Here is a 19582-nt window from a genome sequence, read left to right on the forward strand (position 1 = left end):
CTGTGGTCCGGCCTGACTCCCACGCTGGCAGTGCTGTGGTCCGGCCTGACTCCCACGCTGGCAGTGCTGTGGTCCGGCCTGACTCCCACGCTGGCAGTACTTTAATACTGAGAGCTGTGTTGGTGTAGCGCGCCAAACTATCTCTCTCCTCAATCCTCAACTCAGTCATGCGTTGGCGCATTTATCTTTAACGACTCAGTATGGATTTTGAATTGAGGAATCATTATCCGTCTTAAGATCGTTGTACATATAATGAAGAATATTTGTGTTGACAAGCGGTGTCCTGTCCTAACACCTAGCAGGTTATCCGTCCTCTGAGTCTACATAGCTAATTCACTGGTTGCCCCTCTTCACCCCTCTCCTCCCAGCGGCCTCGCTACCATTGTATTCCCATTAGCTAATCTGGAGGCCTTTTGTTTTCCTAATCCCATTGGAATGCTCCTCCATAGTGTCTCCCTCTCCTGTTTATGACTGGCCCATTACAAGACCTGCTATTGTAAGTCACTTGAAATATAAAATCTATTAACATTTTATTTGCCAAATACAACTGTTGTAGACTTAACTGTGACATGCTTTCTTACAACTCCTCACAACAATGCAGAGTTTAAAAATACAATCGTAAGGAAGAATAAAATACACAAGAATGGAGCTATATGCAGTTTAAGTCAAGTTTACATGCACCTTAGCCAAATACATTTCAACTCAGTTTTTCACAATTCCTGACATTTAATCCTAGTAAAAATTCCCTGTTTTAGGTCAGTTAGGATCACCACTTTATTTTAAGAATGTGAAATGTCAGAATAATAGTAGAGAATTATTTATTTCAGCTTTTATTTCTTTCATTACATTCCCAGTGGGTCAGAAGTTTACATGCACTCAATTAGTATTTGCTAGCATTGTCTTTAAATTGTTTATATTGGGTCAAATATTTCAGGTAGCCTTCCATAAGCTTCCCACAATAAGTTTGGTGAATGTTGGCCCATTCCTTCTGACAGAGCTGGTGTAACTGGGTCAGGCTTGTAGGCCTTCTTGCTTGCACACTTTTTCAGTTCTGCCCAAAAATGTTCTATAGTATTGAGGCCAGGGCTTTATGATGGCCAATCCAATACCTTGACTTTGTTGTCCTTAAGCCGTTTTGCCACAACTTTGGAAGTATGCTTGGGGTCATTGTCCATTTGGAAGACCCATTTGTGACCAAGCTTTAACTTCCTGACTGATGTCTTGAGATGTTTTTTCAATATATCCACATTTTCCTGCCTCATGATGTCATCTATTTTGTGAAGTGCACCAGTCCCTTATGCAGCAAAGCATCCCCACAACATGATGCTGCTACCCCCGTGTTTCACGGTTGGGATGGTGTTCTTCAGCTTGAAAGCCTCACCCATTTTTCCTCCAAACATAAAGATGGTCATTATGGCCAAACAGTTCTATTTTTGTTTCATCAGGCCAGAGGACATTTCTCCAAAAAGTACAATCTTTGTCCCCATGTGCAGTTGCAAACCGTAGTCTGGCTTTTTTATGGAGCAGTGGCTTCTTCCTTGCTGACTCGTTTTACTGTGGATATAGATACTTTTGTACCTGTTTCCTCCAGCATCTTCACAAGGTCCTTTGCTGTTGTTCTGGGATTGATTTGCACTTTTCGCACAAAAGTACGTTCATCTCTAGGAGAAAGAACACGTCTCCTTCCTGAGCGGTATGGCTGCGTGGTCCCATGGTGTTTATACTTGCGTATTATTGTTTGTACAGATGAGCGTGGTACCTTCAGGCGTTTGGAAATTGCTCCCAAGGATGAACCAGACTTGTGGAGGTCTACAATTTATTTTCTGAGGTCTTGGCTGATTTTTTTCTCTTTTTTTTTCTATTATGTCAAGCAAAGTGACACTGAGTTTGAAGGTAGGCCTTGAAATACACTGCTCAAAAAAATAAAGGGAACACTTAAACAACACAATGTAACTCCAAGTCAATCACACTTCTGTGAAATCAAACTGTCCACTTAGGAAGCAACACTGATTGACAATACATTTCACATGCTGTTGTGCAAATGGAATAGACAAAAGGTGGAAATTATAGGCAATTAGCAAGACACCCCCAAAAAAGGAGTGATTCTGCAGGTGGTGACCACAGACCACTTCTCAGTTCCTATGCTTCCTGGCTGATGTTTTGGTCACTTTTGAATGCTGGCGGTGCTCTCACTCTAGTAGGAACTGAGAAGTGGTCTGTGGTCACCACCTGCAGAATCACTCCTTTTTTGGGGGTGTCTTGCTAATTGCCTATAATTGCCTATATGCTTCCTAAGTGGACAGTTTGATTTCACAGAAGTGTGATTGACTTGGAGTTACACTGTGTTGTTTAAGTGTTCCCTTTATTTTTTTGAGCAGTGTACATCCACAGGTACACCTCCAATAGGCTACTTGATATAATTTGAGTCAATCAGAAGCTTCTAAAGCAATTACATTTTCTGTAATTTTCCAAGCTGTTTAAAGGCACAGTCAACTTAGTGTATGTAAACTTCTGACCCACTGGAATTGTGATACAGTGAATTATAAGTGAAATAATCTGTCTTTAAACAATTGTTGGGAAAATTACTTGTCATGCACAAAGTAGATGTCCTAACCGACTTGTCAAAACTAGTTTGTTAACAAGAAATCTGTGGAGTGGTTGAAAAACGAGTTTTAATGACTCCAACCTAAGTGTATGTAAACTTCCGACTTCAACTGCACAGGGAGAACCAGTACCAGATCAATGTGGAGAAGTAGGAGGTATTTGAGGTATACACTATATATACACACACACAAAAGTATGTGGACATCCCTTCAAAATTACTGGATTTGGCTGTTGATGACAGGTGTATAAAATTGAGAACACAGCCATGCAATCTCCACAGCCAAACATTGGCAGTGGAATGGCCTTACTGAAGAGCTCAGTGACTTTCAACGTGGCAAGTCAGTTTGTCAAATTTCTGCCCTGGTAGAGCTGCCCCGGTCAACTGTAAGTGCTGTTATTGTGAAGTGGAAATGACTAGGAGCAACAACAGCTCAGCCGCAAACTGGTAGGCCGCACAAGCTCACAGAACTGGACCACCCAGTGCTGAAGCTCGTAGAGCTTCAATATCGTCTATCCTCAGTTGCAACACCCACTACTGAGTTCCAAACTGCCTCTGGAAGCAACCTCAGCACAATAACTGTTTTGTCGAGAGCTTAATGAAATGGGTTTCCATGGCCGAGCAGCCGCACACAAGCCTAAGATCACCATGTGTTGGCTGGAGTGGTGTAAAGCTTGACACTGTTGGACTCTGGAGCAATGGAAACTCGTTCTCTGTAGTGATGAATCTCGCTGCACCGTCAGTCTGACGGACAAATCTGGGTTTGGGGGATGAAAGGAGAACGCTACTTGCCCAAACGCAGTGCCAACTCAAAAGTTTGGTGGAGGAGGAATAATGGTCTGGGGCTGTTTTTCATGGTTCAGGCTCCTTAGTTCCAGTGAAGGCATATCTTAACACTACAGCATACATTCAGTGCTTCCAACTTTGTGGCAACATTTTGAGGAAGGCCCTTTCCTGTTTCAGCATGACAATGTCCCCGTGAACAACGTGAGGTCCATACAGAAATGGTTTGTCGAGATCGGTGTTGAAGAACTTGACTGGCCTACACAGAGCCCTGACCTAAACCCCATCAACCACCTTTGGGATGAATTGGAACGCCGACTGTGAGCCACACTTAATTGCCCAACATCAGTACCCGAACTCATTAATGCTCGTTTCTGAATGGAAACAAGTCCCTGCTTCAATGTTCCAACATCTAGTGGAAAGCCTTCAGAAGAGTGGAGGCTGTTATAGCAGCAAATGGGGACCAACACCATATTTATGCCCATGATTTTGGAATTAAATGTTTGACGAGCAGATGTCCACATATTTTTGGTAATGTAGTGTATATACATTAAGGCAGGGTGACGTGACTAGGCATCAGGATAAATAATAATACAATGAAGAACAGAGTAGCAGTAGCTTTCCACTAGATGTTTACGTATTTTGACATAATTTTTATGTGCGCGTATGTAGTAATGTGTGTGGGAGTGTCAATGTACACTGTTCTCTCATGACAAAGACTGACCAGGTGAAAGCTACAATCACTTATTTATGTCACTTGATAAATCCACTATGGGGTGGTTGAAAGGTAGGAGTCTGGTTAAAGAATGATTTTTAAGCCTTGAGACAATTGAGATGGGACTTTCGGGGGGGTTAATGAGCAAGACAAAAGATTTAGGTGCCTTTTGAACAGGGTAAAGTAGTAGGTACCAGGCGCACCGTTTGAGTGTGCCAAGAACTGCAATGCTGTTGGGTTTTTCACTCAACAGTTTCCTGTGTGTATCAAGAAGGGTCCACCATCCAAAGGACATCCAGCCATCTTGACAACTGTGGGAGGCATTGGAGTCAACATGGGCCAGCATCCCTGTGGAACGCTTTCGACACCTTGTAGAGTCCATGCCCAGAAGAATTTAGGCGTGCAACGCAATATTATGGTGTTGCTAATGTTTTGTACACTCAGTGGGGTAGTCTAGTGAGTGTGCGTAGGGCCAGTGGAAGATAGTTCAGGTACCATTTTAATTCACTATTTAGCAGTGTTATGGCTTGTGGGTAGAAGATTTGTTGGAACCTGTACTGTTTGCCGGACGGTAGCAGAGTGAACAGTCTATGGCTTGGGTGGCTGGAGTCTTGGCAATTTTTAGGGCCTTCCTCTAACACCGCCTGATATAGAAGTCCTGAATGTACTGTGCTGTCCGAACCACCCTCTGTAGCACTTTGCTGTCAAGGGCGGTGCATTTGCCATACCAAGCGGTGATGCTGCTCATCAAGATGTTCTCGATGGTGCAGCTGTAGAACTTTGAGGAGCCGAGGCCCCATGAAAAATCTTTCCAGCCTCCTGAGGTGGAAGAGGCGCTGCCGTGCCCTCTTCACGGGTATGTGTGGACCATGTTAAGTCCATAGTGATGTGGACGCCAAGGAACTTGAAGCTTTCGACCCACTCCACAAAAGCCCTGACGATGTGGATTGGGGCGTGCACTCCCTTGTCTCTCCTATTGTCTCAATCAGCTCCTTGGTCTTACTGACGTTGATGGAGAGGTTGTTGTTGTCCTGGCACCACACTGCTAAGTCTCTGACCTCCTCCTTGTAGGCTGACTCATTTCCGTCCGTGATCAGGCCTACCACTGTTGTGTCGTCCGCAAACTCAATGGTATCGGAGTCGTGCACTGCCACGCAGTCGTGGGTGAACAGGGAGTACTAAGCAAACACCCCTGAGGGGCCCCTGTGTTGAGGGTCAACGGGGCGGAGGTGTTGTTGCCATCCCTCACCACAGGGCCCGTCAGGAGGTCCAGGATCCAGTTGCAGAGGGAGGGGTTCAGTCCCAGGGTCCTTAGCTTGGAGGGGACTATGGTGTTGAATAAACATCATTCTCAAAGTTATTTCTCTTGTCCAGAAATTGCATCAACTGTTGGGGCAGTATGCTAATTTTAGTGGGTTTAGGGTGTCTGGGATAATGGTGTTGATGTGGGTCATGACTACAGGGCGATTTAGGCAGGCTACCTTGGAGCTCTTGGGAACAGGGATAATGGTGGTCATCTCGAAACATGTTGGGATTACAGACTGCGACAAGGAGAGAAAATGTGTGAAGACACTTTCCAGCTGCTCTGCGCATGCTTTGTGACCACGGCCTGGTATTCCGTCTGACCTGGCGACCTTGTGAACGTTTTGCTCACATCGTCCACAAAGAGCGAGCTCGCACAGTAATCCGGAAAAACATGGGCTTTCACTCAAGGCACAGTGTTATACTCCTCGACGGGAGCATGAAAGGCATGTAGCTCATTTGGGAGTTCTACATTTCTGGGGAACTCATGGCTGGGTTTCCATTTGTAATCCGTTATCATCTGTAAACCCTGCCACAAACGACGAGCATCGGAGACGGTGTAATAGGATTCCACCTTCCTATATAGAGCTTTTGCATGTTTAATGTCTTGTCGGAGGTAATAGCGGGCTTTCTTTCCATGTCCTGTTTCTTGTAAGCGGTAGCTCTAACCTTTAGCCCAACTCTATTTTCTGTAATACATGGTTTTTGGTTTGTATACGTTCTTATAGTCACTGTGGGGATTACATTGTCTATGCACTTATTGATGAACCCTGTGACTTTTGTGGTAAACTCCTCAATGCTATCAGATCAATCCCAGAACATATCCTAGTCTGTACTAGCAAACAGTCTTGTAGCCTCGCGTCTGCTTTATCCAACCACTTCCGTATTGAGTGCCTCACTGTACTTCCTCTTTGTAAACGGGAAGCAGGAGAACGGAGTCATGGTCAGATTTTCCGAAAGGTGGACGAGGGAGGTCCTTGTGTACGATTCTGTGGGTAGTTTTAGCGCCCCTAGTGGCGCAAGAGACGTTTTGGTAGAACAGTTTCAAGTCTCCCAACGTTAAAGTCTCTGCCCACCATAAATGCTTCCTCTGGGGGAGCAGTTTCGTGTTCGTTTATGGCCCCATACAGTTTGAGAGCCAGAGTGGTGTTGGATTGTAAAGGGATGTAGACTGTGATAATTACAAATTAGAACTCTCTTGGTAGGTAAAAGGGCCTACAGCTTACCATGACCTATTATATACCAGGTGATCAAAAGCGATTTCCTTCACACTTGAAGCAGCAGAACCAGTTACTTTTGAAAAAACACTCCACCTCCTTTCGACTTGCCGCCACTGCCGTCCGATCCTGCCGCTGCATGGCGAATCCACAGTGTATCACGTGCATAGCGTCATCATCCAGCCACGTTTCAGTAAGACATATAATTTTGCAGCTTTTCAAGTCTCTCTGATAGGAGACTCTCGAACGAAGCTCATGTTATTCTCACGTGATTTGCCAATCGAACGGAAGGGAGCGCCGTTCGGTGTTCACTTCGCCTCAATTTCACCAGGACTCCACCTCGTCTCCCACGTCTATGCCTGCAGCGTTTTGGTAGCCCGTGGAACAAAGGAATAGGGTTCGGTATGAACAGTGGAACAGCTGAGGTCGGAGTTGAAGTCAAAATCTAGGTTAGTAGCTGTCGATCTGATATCCAGAAGTGCTTCGACGGTGACAATAATATGTGATAATATAATATGTGACAGTAATAAGAGCTTTCTGTACAAAAAAGTAATGATGATCACGGTAGAAGTCACTATATAGTAAAGTTGGGTTGGAACTCTTAAGGTGATGCCCATCCTTCCACTTAGCCATAACGAAAGGCTGCTTTCTTCCTCACCTCAGATTTCCCTTGCCTTATCTCTCTTTCTCTCCTCTTTCTCATTTGGTCTCTCGACTGCCACGTATTAGGCCCCCCTTTCTCTGTTTTTTCTTTTACTTTCCTTGCCTGATATTCCTCTCTCTCCTTCACTCCCTCTTTTCTTTCTGTAGCTGGCCAAAAGGATGTGTAAAACATGGATTCGTGGGAGCCTCCTCAGTCTATTGGGCTTGGACTGACTCCCCAGCGCCTGCCTGCCATCCTTCTCTACCATCTTGTCACTTTGGGCTGACGCTTGCAAGGGGCCGAACATGTCTGTCACAGGCACACGCTCTGAGGCATTCACCCGCACACACAAACTCTGTGTCTGTCACCAACTTCCACCGTCGCAGAGAGTGGGCTAATTTTGAAATGTTCCAAAGTTTTAGTCTGGTCCCAAATGGCTAGCTACCCTATCCTCCTCCCTCTTTTCTGAATTACTTAAGCTGCTCTCCCATCCACTTAAGTCACTGTTGTGGAACGTTCCAGAATGTTGCTTTTTTTACAACTCAAACTGTCTCTCTGGTTCCAACTAGAGTTTTCCATCCCATTCATGACTGGTCACTAGTATTCCGGAGTGACTGGTTAGTTACATAACAACAATATCAAATAACATTTGATTTGTCACACGCGCCGAATACGACGGGTCTAGACTTCACAATGAAATGCTTGTTTACAAGCCCTTCCCAACAATGCAGAGGTAAAATAAGAGTGTTTAAAGCTGTCATCAAGGCAAAGGGTGGCTACTTTGAAGAATCTCTATTATAAAATATATTTAGATTTGTTTAACACTTTTTTTTTTGGTTACTACATGATTCCATATGTGTTATTTCATAGTTTTGATGTCTTCACTATTCTACATTGTAGGAAATAGTAACAATAAAGAAAAACCCTAGAATGAATAGGTGTCCAAACCTTTGACTGGTACTGTGTGTGTATGCATGTACGGGGTAACTTATAAATGTCCTTGTCCATTAAAATAACATCAAATTAATCAGGAATACAGTGTAGACATTGTTAATGTTGCTGGCCTACTAGGCAGAGTTCCTCTGTCCAGTGACTGTGTTCTTTTCTTTTTATTGGCAAGTCTGAGATATGGCTTTTTCTTTGCAACTCTGCCTAGAAGGCCAGCATCCCGGAGTTGCCTCTTCACTGCTGACGTTTAGACTTGTGTTTTGCAGGTACTATTTAATGAAGCTGCGAGTTGAGGACTTGAGAGGCGTCTGTTTCTCAAACTAGACACTAATGTACTTGTCCTCTTGCTCAGTTGTGCACCGTGGCCTCCCACTCCTCTTTCTAGTCTGGTTAGAGCCAGTTTGCACTGTTCTGTGAAGGGAGTAGTACACAGCGTTGTACGAGATCTTCAGTTTCTTGGCAATTTCTCGCATGGAATAGCTTTCATTTCTCAGAACAAGAATAGACTGATGAGTTTCAGAAGAAAGTTCTTTGTTTCTGACCATTTTGAGCCTGTAATCGAACCCATAAATGCTGATGCTCCAGATACTCAACTAGTCTAAAGAAGGCCAGTTTTATTGCTTCTTTAATCAGGACAACAGTTTTCAGCTGTGCTAACATGATTGCAAAAGGGTTTTCTAATGATTAATTAGCCTTTTAAAATTATACACTTGCATACCACCCTGCATACCACTGCTGGCTTGCTTCTGAAGCTAAGCAGGGTTGGTCCTGGTCAGTCCCTGGATGGGAGACCAGATGCTGCTGGAAGTGGTGTTGGAGGGCCAGTAGGAGGCACTCTTTCCTCTGGTCTAAAAAAAAAATATCCCAATGCAGTGTGTAGGGTGCCGTTTAACGTCCCATCCGAAAGACACTGCCCTGTGTAGGGTGCCGTCTTTCGGATGGGACGTTAAACGGGTGTCCTGACTCTCTGAGGTCATTAAAGATCCCATGGCACTTATCGTAAGAGTAGGGGTGTTAACCCCGGTGTCCTGGCTAAATTCCCAATCTGGCCCTCAAACCATCATGGTCACCTAATAATCCCCAGTTTACAATTGGCTCATTCATCCCCCTCCTCTCCCCTGTAACTATTCCCCAGGTCGTTGCTGCAAATGAGAATGTGTTCTCAGTCAATTTACCTGGTAAAATAATGGTAAAATAAATAAATAAATAAATAAATTAGCTAACACAATGTGCCATTGGAACACAGGAGTGATGGTTGCTGATAATGGGCCTTTGTAGATATTCCATTAATCTGCCGTTTCCAGCTACAATAGTCATTAACAATGTCTGCGCTGTATTTCTGATCAATTTTGTTATTTTAATATGTGTGTGTGTGTGTGTGTGTACATGCATAGATAAACTCAGCAAAAAATGAAACGTCAACTGCGTTTATTTTTAGCAAACTTAACATGTGTAAATATTTGTATGAACATAGTCAAATGTCTGTTGTTGAATCTGGTTAACCGAAATTGAATAATGTGTCTGAGCAACTCTTCCACCAAGGCACCTGCAAGTTCCTGGAAATTTCTGGGGGGGTAATGGCCCTAGCCCTCACCCTCTGGTCCAACAGGTCCCAGACGTGCTCGATGGGATTGAGATCCGGGCTCTTCACTGGCCATGGCAGAACACTGACATTCCTGTCTTGCAGCAAATCACGCACAGAACGAGCAGTATGGTTGGTGGCATCGTCATGCTGGAGGGTCATGTCAGGATGAGCCTGCAGGAAGTGTTTCACATGAGGGAGGAGGATGTCTTCTCTGTAATGCACAGTGTTGAGATCGCCTGCAATGACAACAAGCTCAGTCCAATGATGCTGTGACACACTGCCCCAGACCATGACGGATGCTCCACCTCCAAATCGATCCCGCTCCAGAGTACAGGCCTCGGTGTAATGCTCATTCCTTCGACGATAAACACAAATTCGACCATCACCCCTGGTGAGACAAAACCGTGACTCATCAGTGAAGAGCACTTTTTTCCAGTCCTGTCTGGTCCAGCGATGGTGGGTCCAGGCGACGTTGTTGCCGGTGATGTCTGGTGATGACTTGCCTTACAACAGGCCTACAAGCCCTCAGTCCAGCCTCTCTCAGCCTATTGCGCACAGTCTGAGCACTGCTGGAGGGATTGTGCGTTCCTGGTATAACTCGGGCAGTTGTTGTTGCCATCCTGTACCTGTCCAGCAAGTGTGATGTTCGGATGTACCGATCCTGTGCAAGTGTTGTTACATGTGGTTTGCCACTGCAAGGACGATCAGCTGTCCGTCCTGTATCCCTGTAGCTCTGTCTTAGGCGGCTCACAGTACGGACATTGCAATGAGGCAGTCCTCATGCCTCTTTGCAGCATGCCTAAGGCACGTTCACGCAGAGCAGGGACCCTGGGCAACTTTCTTTTGGTGTTTTTCAGAGTCAGTAGAAATGCCTCTTTAGTGTCCTAACTTTTCATCACTGAACTTAATTGCCTACCGTCTGTAAGCTGTTAGTGTCTTAACGACCGTTCCACAGGTGCATATTCATTAAATGTTTATGGTTAATTTATTTATTTATTTATTTAACCTTTATTTAACCAGGTAGGCAAATTGAGAACACGTTCTCATTTTCAATTGCGACCTGGCCAAGATAAAGCAAAGCAGTTCGACACATACAACAACACATAGTTACACATGGAGTAAAACAAACATATAGTCAATAATACAGTGGAAAAAAAAAAAAGTCTATATACAATGTGAGCAAGTGAGGTGAGATAAGGGAGGTGAAGGCAAACAGATATATGTATAAATAAATAAAAATATAAAAAGGCCATGGAGGCGAAGTGAGTACAACACAGCAAGTTAAAAAAAAAAAAAAAAAAAAAAAAACACTGGAATGGTTGGTTTGCAGTGGAAGAAAGTGAAAAGTAGAGACAGAAATAATGGGGTGCAAAGGAGCAAAATAAATTAATAAATAAATACAGTAGGTAAAGAGGTAGTTGTTTGGGCTAAATTGTAGATGGGTTATGTACAGGTGCAGTAATCTATGAGCTGCTCTGACAGCTGGTGCTTAAAGCTAGTGAGGGAGATAGGTGTTTCCAGTTTCAGAGATTTTTGTAGTTCCTTCCAGTCATTGGCAGCAGAGAACTGGAAGGAGAGGCGTCCAAAGGAAGAATTGGTTTTGGGGGTGACTAGAGAGATATACCTGCTGGAGCGCGTGCTACAGGTAGGTGCTGCTATGGTGACCAGCGAGCTGAGATAAGGGGGGACTTTACCTAGCAGGGTCTTGTAGATGACCTGGAACCAGTGGGTTTGGCGACGAGTATGAAGCGGGGGCCAGCCGACGAGAGTGTACAGGTCGCAGTGGTGGGTAGTATATGGGGCTTTGGTGACAAAACGGATGGCACTGTGATAGACTGCATCCAATTTATTGAGTAGGGTTTTGGAGGCTATTTTGTAAATGACATCACCGAAGTCGAGGATTGGTAGGATGGTCAGTTTTACAAGGGTATGTTTGGCAGCATGAGTAAAGGATGCTTTGTTGCGGAATAGGAAGCCAATTCTAGATTTGACTTTGGATTGGAGATGTTTGATGTGGGTCTGGAAGGAGAGTTTACAGTCTAACCAGACACCTAGGTATTTGTAGTTGTCCACATATTCTAAGTCAGAGCCGTCCAAAGTAGTGATGTTGGACAGGCGGGCAGGAGCAGGCAGCGATCGGTTGAAGAGCATGCATTTGGTTTTACTTGTATTTAAGAGCAGTTGGAGGCCACGGAAGGAGAGTTGTATGGCATTGAAGCTCGCCTGGAGGGTTGTTAACACAGTGTCAAAAGAAGGGCCAGAAGTATACAGAATAGTGTCGTCTGCGTAGAGGTGGATCAGAGAATCACCAGCAGCAAGAGCGACATCATTGATGTAAACAGAGAAGAGAGTCGGTCCAAGAATTGAACCCTGTGGCACCCCCATAGAGACTGCCAGAGGCCCGGACAACAGACCCTCCGATTTGACACACTGAACTCTATCAGAGAAGTAGTTGGTGAACCAGGCGAGGCAATCATTAGAGAAACCAAGGCTGTCGAGTCTGCCAATGAGGATGTGGTGATTGACAGAGTCAAAAGCCTTGGCCAGGTCAATGAATACGGCTGCACAGTATTGTTTCCTATCGATGGCGGTTACGATATCGTTTATGACCTTGAGCGTGGCTGAGGTGCACCCATGACCAGCTCTGAAACCAGATTGCATAGCGGAGAAGGTGTGGTGTGATTCGAAATGGTCGGTAATCTGTTTGTTGACTTGGCTTTCGAAGACCTTAGAAAGGCAGGGTAGGATAGATATAGGTCTGTAGCAGTTAGGGTCAAGGGTGTCCCCCCCTTTGAAGAGGGGGATAACCGCAGCTGCTTTCCAATCTTTGGGGATCTCAGACGACACGAAAGAGAGGTTGAAGAGGCTAGTAATAGGGGTGGCAACAATTTCAGCAGATAGTTTTAGAAAGAAAGGGTCCAGATTATCTAGCCCGGCTGATTTGTAAGGGTCCAGATTTTGCAGCTCATTAAGAACATCAGCTGACTGTATTTGGGAGAAAGAGAAATGGGGAAGGCTTGGGCGAGTAGCAGAGGGGAGGGCAGTGCTGTTGTCCGGGGTAGGGGTAGCCAGGTGGAAAGCACGGCCAGCCGTAGAAAAATGCTTATTGAAATTCTCAATTATAGTGGATTTGTCGGTGGTGACAGTGTTTCCTATCTTCAGAGCGGTTGGAAGCTGGGAGGAGGTGTTCTTATTCTCCATGGACTTTACGGTGTCCCAGAACTTTTTTGAATTTGTGTTGCAGGAAGCAAATTTCTGCTTGAAAAAGCTAGCCTTGGCTGTTCTAACTGCCTGTGTATATTGGTTTCTGGCTTCCCTGAAAAGTTGCATATCACGGGGGCTGTTCGATGCTAATGCAGAACGCCATAGGATGTTTTTCTGTTGGTTAAGGGCAGTCAGGTCAGGAGAGAACCAAGGGCTATATCTGTTCCTGGTTCTAAATTTCTTGAATGGGGCATGCTTATTCAAGATGGTGAGGAAGTCATTTTAAAAAAATGACCAGGCATCCTCTACTGACGGGATGAGATCAATATCCTTCCAGGATACCCCGGCCAGGTCGATTAGGAAGGCCTGCTCGCTGAAGTGTTTCAGGGAGCGTTTGACAGTGATGAGTGGAGGTCGTTTGACCGCTGACCCATTACGGATGCAGGCAATGAGGCAGTGATCGCTGAGATCTTGGTTGAAAACAGCAGAGGTGTATTTGGAGGGCAAGTTTGTTAGGATGATATCTATGAGGGTACCCGTGTTTACGGAATTGGGGTGGTACCTGGTAGGTTCATTGATAATTTGTGTGAGATTGAGGGCATCAAGCTTAGATTGTAGGGTGGCTGGGGTGTTGAGCATGTTCAAATTTAGGTCGCCTAGCAGCACGAGCTCTGAAGATAGATGGGGGGCAATCAGTTCACATATAGTGTCCAGAGCACAGCTGGGGGCAGAGGGTGGTCTATAGCAGGCGGCAACGGTGAGAGACTTGTTTTTAGAGAGGTGGATTTTTAAAAGTAGAAGTTCAAATTGTTTGGGAACAGACCTGGATAGTATAACAGAACTCTGCAGGCAGTCTTTGCAGTAGATTGCAACACCGCCCCCTTTGGCCGTTCTATCTTGTCTGAAAATCTTGTAATTGGGGATAAAAATGTCTGAATTTTTGGTGGTCTTTCTAAGCCAGGATTCAGACACGGCTAAAACATCCGGGTTGGTAGAGTGTGCTAAAGCAGTGAACAAAACAAACTTAGGGAGGAGGCTTCTAATGTTAACATGCATGAAGCCAAGGCTATTACGGTTACAGAAGTCATCAAAAGAGAGCGCCTGGGGAATAGGAGTGGAGCCAGGTACTGCAGGGCCTGGATTCACCTCTACATCACCAGAGGAACAGAGGAGAAGTAGGATAAGGGTACGGCTAAAAGCTATGAGAATTGGTCGCCTAGAGCTACTAGAGCAGAGAGTAAAAGGAAGTTTCTGGGGGCGATAAAATAGTTTAAAGGAATAATGTACAGACAAAGGTATGGTAGGATGTGAATACAGTGGAGGTAAACCTAGGTATTGAGTGATGATGAGAGAGATCTTGTCTCTAGAAACATCATTGAAACCAGGTGATGTCATCGCATATGTGGGTGGTGGAACTGAGAGGTTGGATATGGTATAGAGAGCAGGGCTAGAATCTCTACAGTGAAATAAGCCAATAAACACTAACCAGAACAGCAATGGACAAGGCATATTTACATTAAGGAGAGGCATGCTTAATCGAGTGATCAATAAGGGTCCAGTGAGTAGAGGTTGGTTGGGGTCGTGGCGATCCAGACAGCTGGCCGGGTATATGGCTATCGGTAGCAGCATAGGATGGAGGTCTGTTTGTAGATACCTCGTGCGTTTCCGTCGGTAGGTTCCGTGTAGTGGGGTTTTGTTCAGATAGCAGCCGATAAGACAGCTAACGATTAGCGGGCCTCAGATGAGCGTTCAGGTAGCGTCGGGACGGAGGTGCCGGTTGGATAAATCCCTCGGGCAGATAACGTCGGCAGTCAGTCGCGGCAGTCAGTCGTGAAGGCCCGGTGGGGTTCCGTATCTGCAGCAGCAACAAAAGAAACGGGTCCGGATGGTGATGGAACTCCTCAGCTGGCTAGCTCCAGCATGATTTGAGTTTGCTCCGGGGTCGACGTAAGCCAATAGTCACACGGTATGCAGCTAGCTAGCTGCGAAATCAGGGTGCAAGTGTCCAGAGCCTGCGGTTAGAATCCGGGGAAACTGAGAGAAAAAAAGTTCCGGAATGCTCCGGTCCGAGTCGAGTTGCACAAAAGTGCCGGTAGATTATCGAGCTAAAGGAATAGCTGATGACCGCAAAACGTGGGCAGCTGAAACACCAACGCTAGCCAGCAAACCGGCTAATTTCGGGGCAGCTACAGATTAGCTTCTGGCTAGCTATCGGAGTAGCTTCTGGTTAGCTTTCAGGCTAGCTTCTGAATTAGCCCCTGGCTAGCTTCCACGATGGATTTTCAGATTGAGGTAAATAATACTTATTGTAATTGGTGAAGCGGGTTGCAGGAAAGCTTTTGCAGGAAAGCTTTTGTAGTTGAGTTCTTGAATAATAAAATAAATAAAAGATATGTGAAGAAAAGGTGTAAATATATATATATACAGGACACGACACGACAATACGGAAAAAGACGTCTGAACTGCTAAGCCACCTTGGAATATTGAACAAGCATTGGAAACAGTTTTTAAACCCTTTACAATGAAGATTTGTGAAGTTATTTAGATTTTTCCGAATTATCTTTTGAACGACAGAGTCCTGAAATGGACATTTATTTACATACATAGAGTTTACATACATACATTTTTGAGCTGCAATATATTCGTCTTTGTGAGTCTGCATAGAGTCAGTGCAAGATGGGGTCGATGCAAATACTCAGAGTAACCATTCAATTAACTCTTTAGCTTCTACCCCCAAGCCATAAGAATGCTGTCTCAGAGCCTGTTGGTCCGAGATTCGATGATCCGGTGACATTTGCCGGATGGTAGCAGAGTGAACAGTTTATGGCTTTAGTCTTTGGCAATTTTTGGCCTTCCTTTGACACCGCCTGATCTAGAGATCATGGATGGCAGGGAGCTCGGCCTCAGTGATGTACTGGGCAGTCCGCACAACCCTCTGTAGCGCTTTGCGGTCTGTTATCAGTTCAAAATGTATTGTTTCTCAGTCTTCAATCTATAAAATGTATTTTCTTTATTGCTAGTCTGTTGTCTTGGCAACGGGTAGAGATGGATAAAAGGCTATTTATGTTTTTACAGACATGATAAATTATACATTGTGCCGTGCAGGCCTTCTACAGTAACATTGGTTTTCTAAAGGTTGGGATGTGCATTTCACCTTCAGTATACTTCACAAAAATATATCTACCAGAGAGAGAAAACAAATGTGCTTTATTTAAATATATTGTCCTTTTACGTTTTATATTTAAAATATGGCTCTGTTTTCCTCTGTTGCTTCACTATAGATCAGTGGAAAGAGATGATTTTCAATAGTACATTTGTTCAATTCTGCACCTCCCTTTTCTAACATGACTACGACTGGCGTCTCAAGTCGTCAGACTCAGAACCCCATCTAGGAACATCTAATCCCTGTTGTATTTCTTTTTGTCCGTATTTGGACAGTACACGGGAACAGGGAGACCGATAGTAGAAGCATAGGCAGAAGGTGGCTGAGACTGGGCTGGCCACTGCTGCTTGACCAGATTCCGACACTCACAACTCACAACCTCTTCTCTATGGTCGTAAGGCAAACCTCCATTGCACCCCCCCCCCCCCCCCATCTTGGCTCTGAAGGATGTGTTTTAGAAGGACTAGTTTAATTTCATACCATTTTCTTTTTAAATTATGTGTATCGGCTACCGTACGCTAGACTAAAGCTCTTGTCCTTGGCGACTTGTAAAGCTCCCCGTTTGGTGCAGAAGGTTATCTGAAACTGTGTCTCAAGCAGTGCGGATGTTGAGTCTTCTCTCTCTTGGGAGAAGCGCTTTCAAACAGAAACACACACCACTTTTCCATGCTGCGGCCTGTTCACTCCGGGCTGTGGGTTGGGTTGATCTTGGATCCTCTAGAGGCTTTGCCTTCTTATTAGAGCTGTGAGGCAGTGAAGACCCACTTCATAACCACTGCACCCCCAAACGACCATATCTCGGCCCAAAGAACACACACACAGCCCGCGCCTTCCTTACACACATCAAAACGAAATTCCCAGTTGCCCAATTACATAGTAAGGTCATCACACACACATTTCTCTGCCAAAATAAACCAGTGTAATTTCAAGCCATCTCCCTGATCCCCCCCCCCCCCCCACCCCTCTGTGCTACTTAAGAGTCATGGTGGTCTTGACAGCATGAGCAACACCTACTGTGGCCCCCACCCTCACCATCTCCACCACCAATCATTATTCCCCTTCCATCACACCCCAGCGGAGTCAGCCAAGCGCGAATGCCAAATCCTGCAGAGCCCTCACTAGGCAATATTGACAGTCCATTGTGTGTGCATTTTTATTCATGGTTTGTTTATTGGCTATACATTTGGAACACTGGCATTATCCCCGTTCAGACTACTACCATATGCAAACTCACACCCGGACATTACTTCAATAAGTAAGCAAGTTTGATTAAATGTTTTATTTATTTGTTGCGGTTATTTATTTTTGCAGGAAAGTTTTTTTTTCTTACATTGTTTTCTTTGCCGTGTACAAGTTCTTCCCAAGAATGTCATAGGTGTTTTTTTAGGATGTATATTCACACTCATTGCATCTCTGTGGTTTTCAAAGCTAATACACCTAGGAATAATGATAATAACCTTATATGCAAATCCAGATATCAGAGATAATATTCTCAGCGGGTGGTTTATGAATAAAGGAACTCGCCCACGTACTGTCTCTGCGGCCTTCTACGGCTGCAAACAATCCGACCATAAAGGTCTTTGTTACTTCCACTTGGGAGAAGCGACGCTTTGTGCGTTTTCATCTATTTATCTGATCCATTGTTAGGCCAGGCAGCATCGCTGCACACATTCAGATAGGCTTTGTTGTTTTCCGTCCATATTTATTCGCTGCTAATGTTTCTTTTGAATAGTGGTCTGTGTGGTTGTTGTGAAGTAAGCTTCGCTCTTGTAGTTGCTCAGACCAGTGTTTCTTAAATCTGCACGACACACTTGATTCCACTAGGAAAAGGTTTGACGATGAGTGGAATCAGGTGTGTAGTGTTAGGGCAAACACATATGCACCCTGGATTACCTGGACCAGAATTAAGAACCTCTGCTTTGCTGTGATTAGTTAGATTTCAGTAGCTCCACATGCTGCCATTTCTCTTCTGTTAACATCAGCGATCGGACTAGTAACTGTACAACAACTGGTGTGATACAAAGTGAAGAGAATATGATGAGCATAACAGTCCAATCCATACCAGTTGAGTGGATATTATCGCCACTGTTTGTCTACTGGAAGGGGTAAACCACTATGCTAGAGGCTAGCCTGTCTTTCACTCCCTGTATAGATAGTGCTGCTAACAGTAACACCACCAGCCAGCCCTATAGTCAGTCGCTCTTTATCTACTGTGGTGAATAGAATTCACTCTGCGTGGTCTCCCCTCAGCAGATCACAGGATAAATACCGGTTCTTTCACAGTTTCCCGCAGATGAAACTGTCCGATAATACAGGGTAGGTGAGACTGGGAAGCCATGCTGGGTAACTCTGAGCCGGATTGAGCCAGCGGCTCCGAAAGCTCTGATGATGCGGGGAAGATATCAGGCGGGCCCAGCACAGAGCCATGGGGGACAACCAATCCTATCTCTGCAGTTTAGGGGGCTTTCAGTGGGGTGATGGCAGATAAGGCGGGCACCCGCTGTATGTGACCTTTTTGCCAGAGTGATATTGTGTGTGTGTATATTGTGTTTGTGTAGGGAGCCGAGGACCTCCCAAGCATGATGGTACGGTAGATATACTAATCGAGCCAGGCCCTGTTGTATACCGCTTAGTCTCTCACACACACACACACACACACACACACACACACACACACACACACACACCTCCATTAAGCAGGAAGGGGGTGCTTTTAAAGATGACAGCTGGGGTTGGTAGATTTCCTGCGTCGTCTTTAGTTCTCGGTATTGGACTCGGCCTGCTGTTGAGGGTTTATCGACCGCCCCCATACAGTACACACACTCAAAATTGCACCCCTCCTCCCTCTCTACTCTGCAGGGCTTACTGAGGCCTCCCTCCCTCCCTTAGTCACCACTCACCATCATCCCGAGCCTGTCCGATAGATAATTGACTCTCTCCCTCCCTCTTTCCCCTCGCTGTCTCTTACCTACAGGTATAAAGGACGTGATTTATTTGTCAGACAAGTACCACGACATCCCTGAAATGACTGCCTCCAGACGGCTGCTTAACTTGGCAGGGATCCAATACAAGTGAGTCTCCTGAGCCGCCGTGTGTGTGTGTATTGCTCCTGGATTGAGGGGATGGAGGGACGAGGAGTGTGGATGACTTAATTGACATCTGCCAGCCAGAGAGGGCTGACAGTTCTGTGAGAAGAGGGTCCAAACAAACAGAGTTGGAGCTTAGATGGCGCTCCCCTCGGAGTTACATGTGTGTCTTTTTGAACCTGTATACATGCGTGTCAGAGGGTTGGGGGGGGGGGGGGGGGGGGGGTTAGTGCCTGGATATGGAGGTTGTTTCAGGGGTGTAAACCCTACCCACTAACGACCTGTCCTGGGACTACTGGGGGGGGGGGGGGGTCATCAGTGCCAGACTGCACCA

The 19582-nt window shown here is 45.3% G+C and overlaps 1 protein-coding gene across 1 annotated transcript in view; it reads left to right on the forward strand.

Moving 5' to 3' along the window:
- Window positions 1-19582, forward strand: part of LOC129841123 (deoxycytidylate deaminase-like) — a 75861-nt gene that overhangs the window by 46663 nt on the left and 9616 nt on the right. The window contains exon 5 of the mRNA XM_055909233.1: window positions 19137-19233. Coding sequence (XP_055765208.1) covers window positions 19137-19233 — 97 coding nt within the window. The remainder of the gene's footprint in view (window positions 1-19136; window positions 19234-19582) is intronic.

This window comes from Salvelinus fontinalis, chromosome 42 (assembly GCF_029448725.1).
Source record: "Salvelinus fontinalis isolate EN_2023a chromosome 42, ASM2944872v1, whole genome shotgun sequence".
Classification (NCBI taxonomy): domain Eukaryota; kingdom Metazoa; phylum Chordata; class Actinopteri; order Salmoniformes; family Salmonidae; genus Salvelinus; species Salvelinus fontinalis.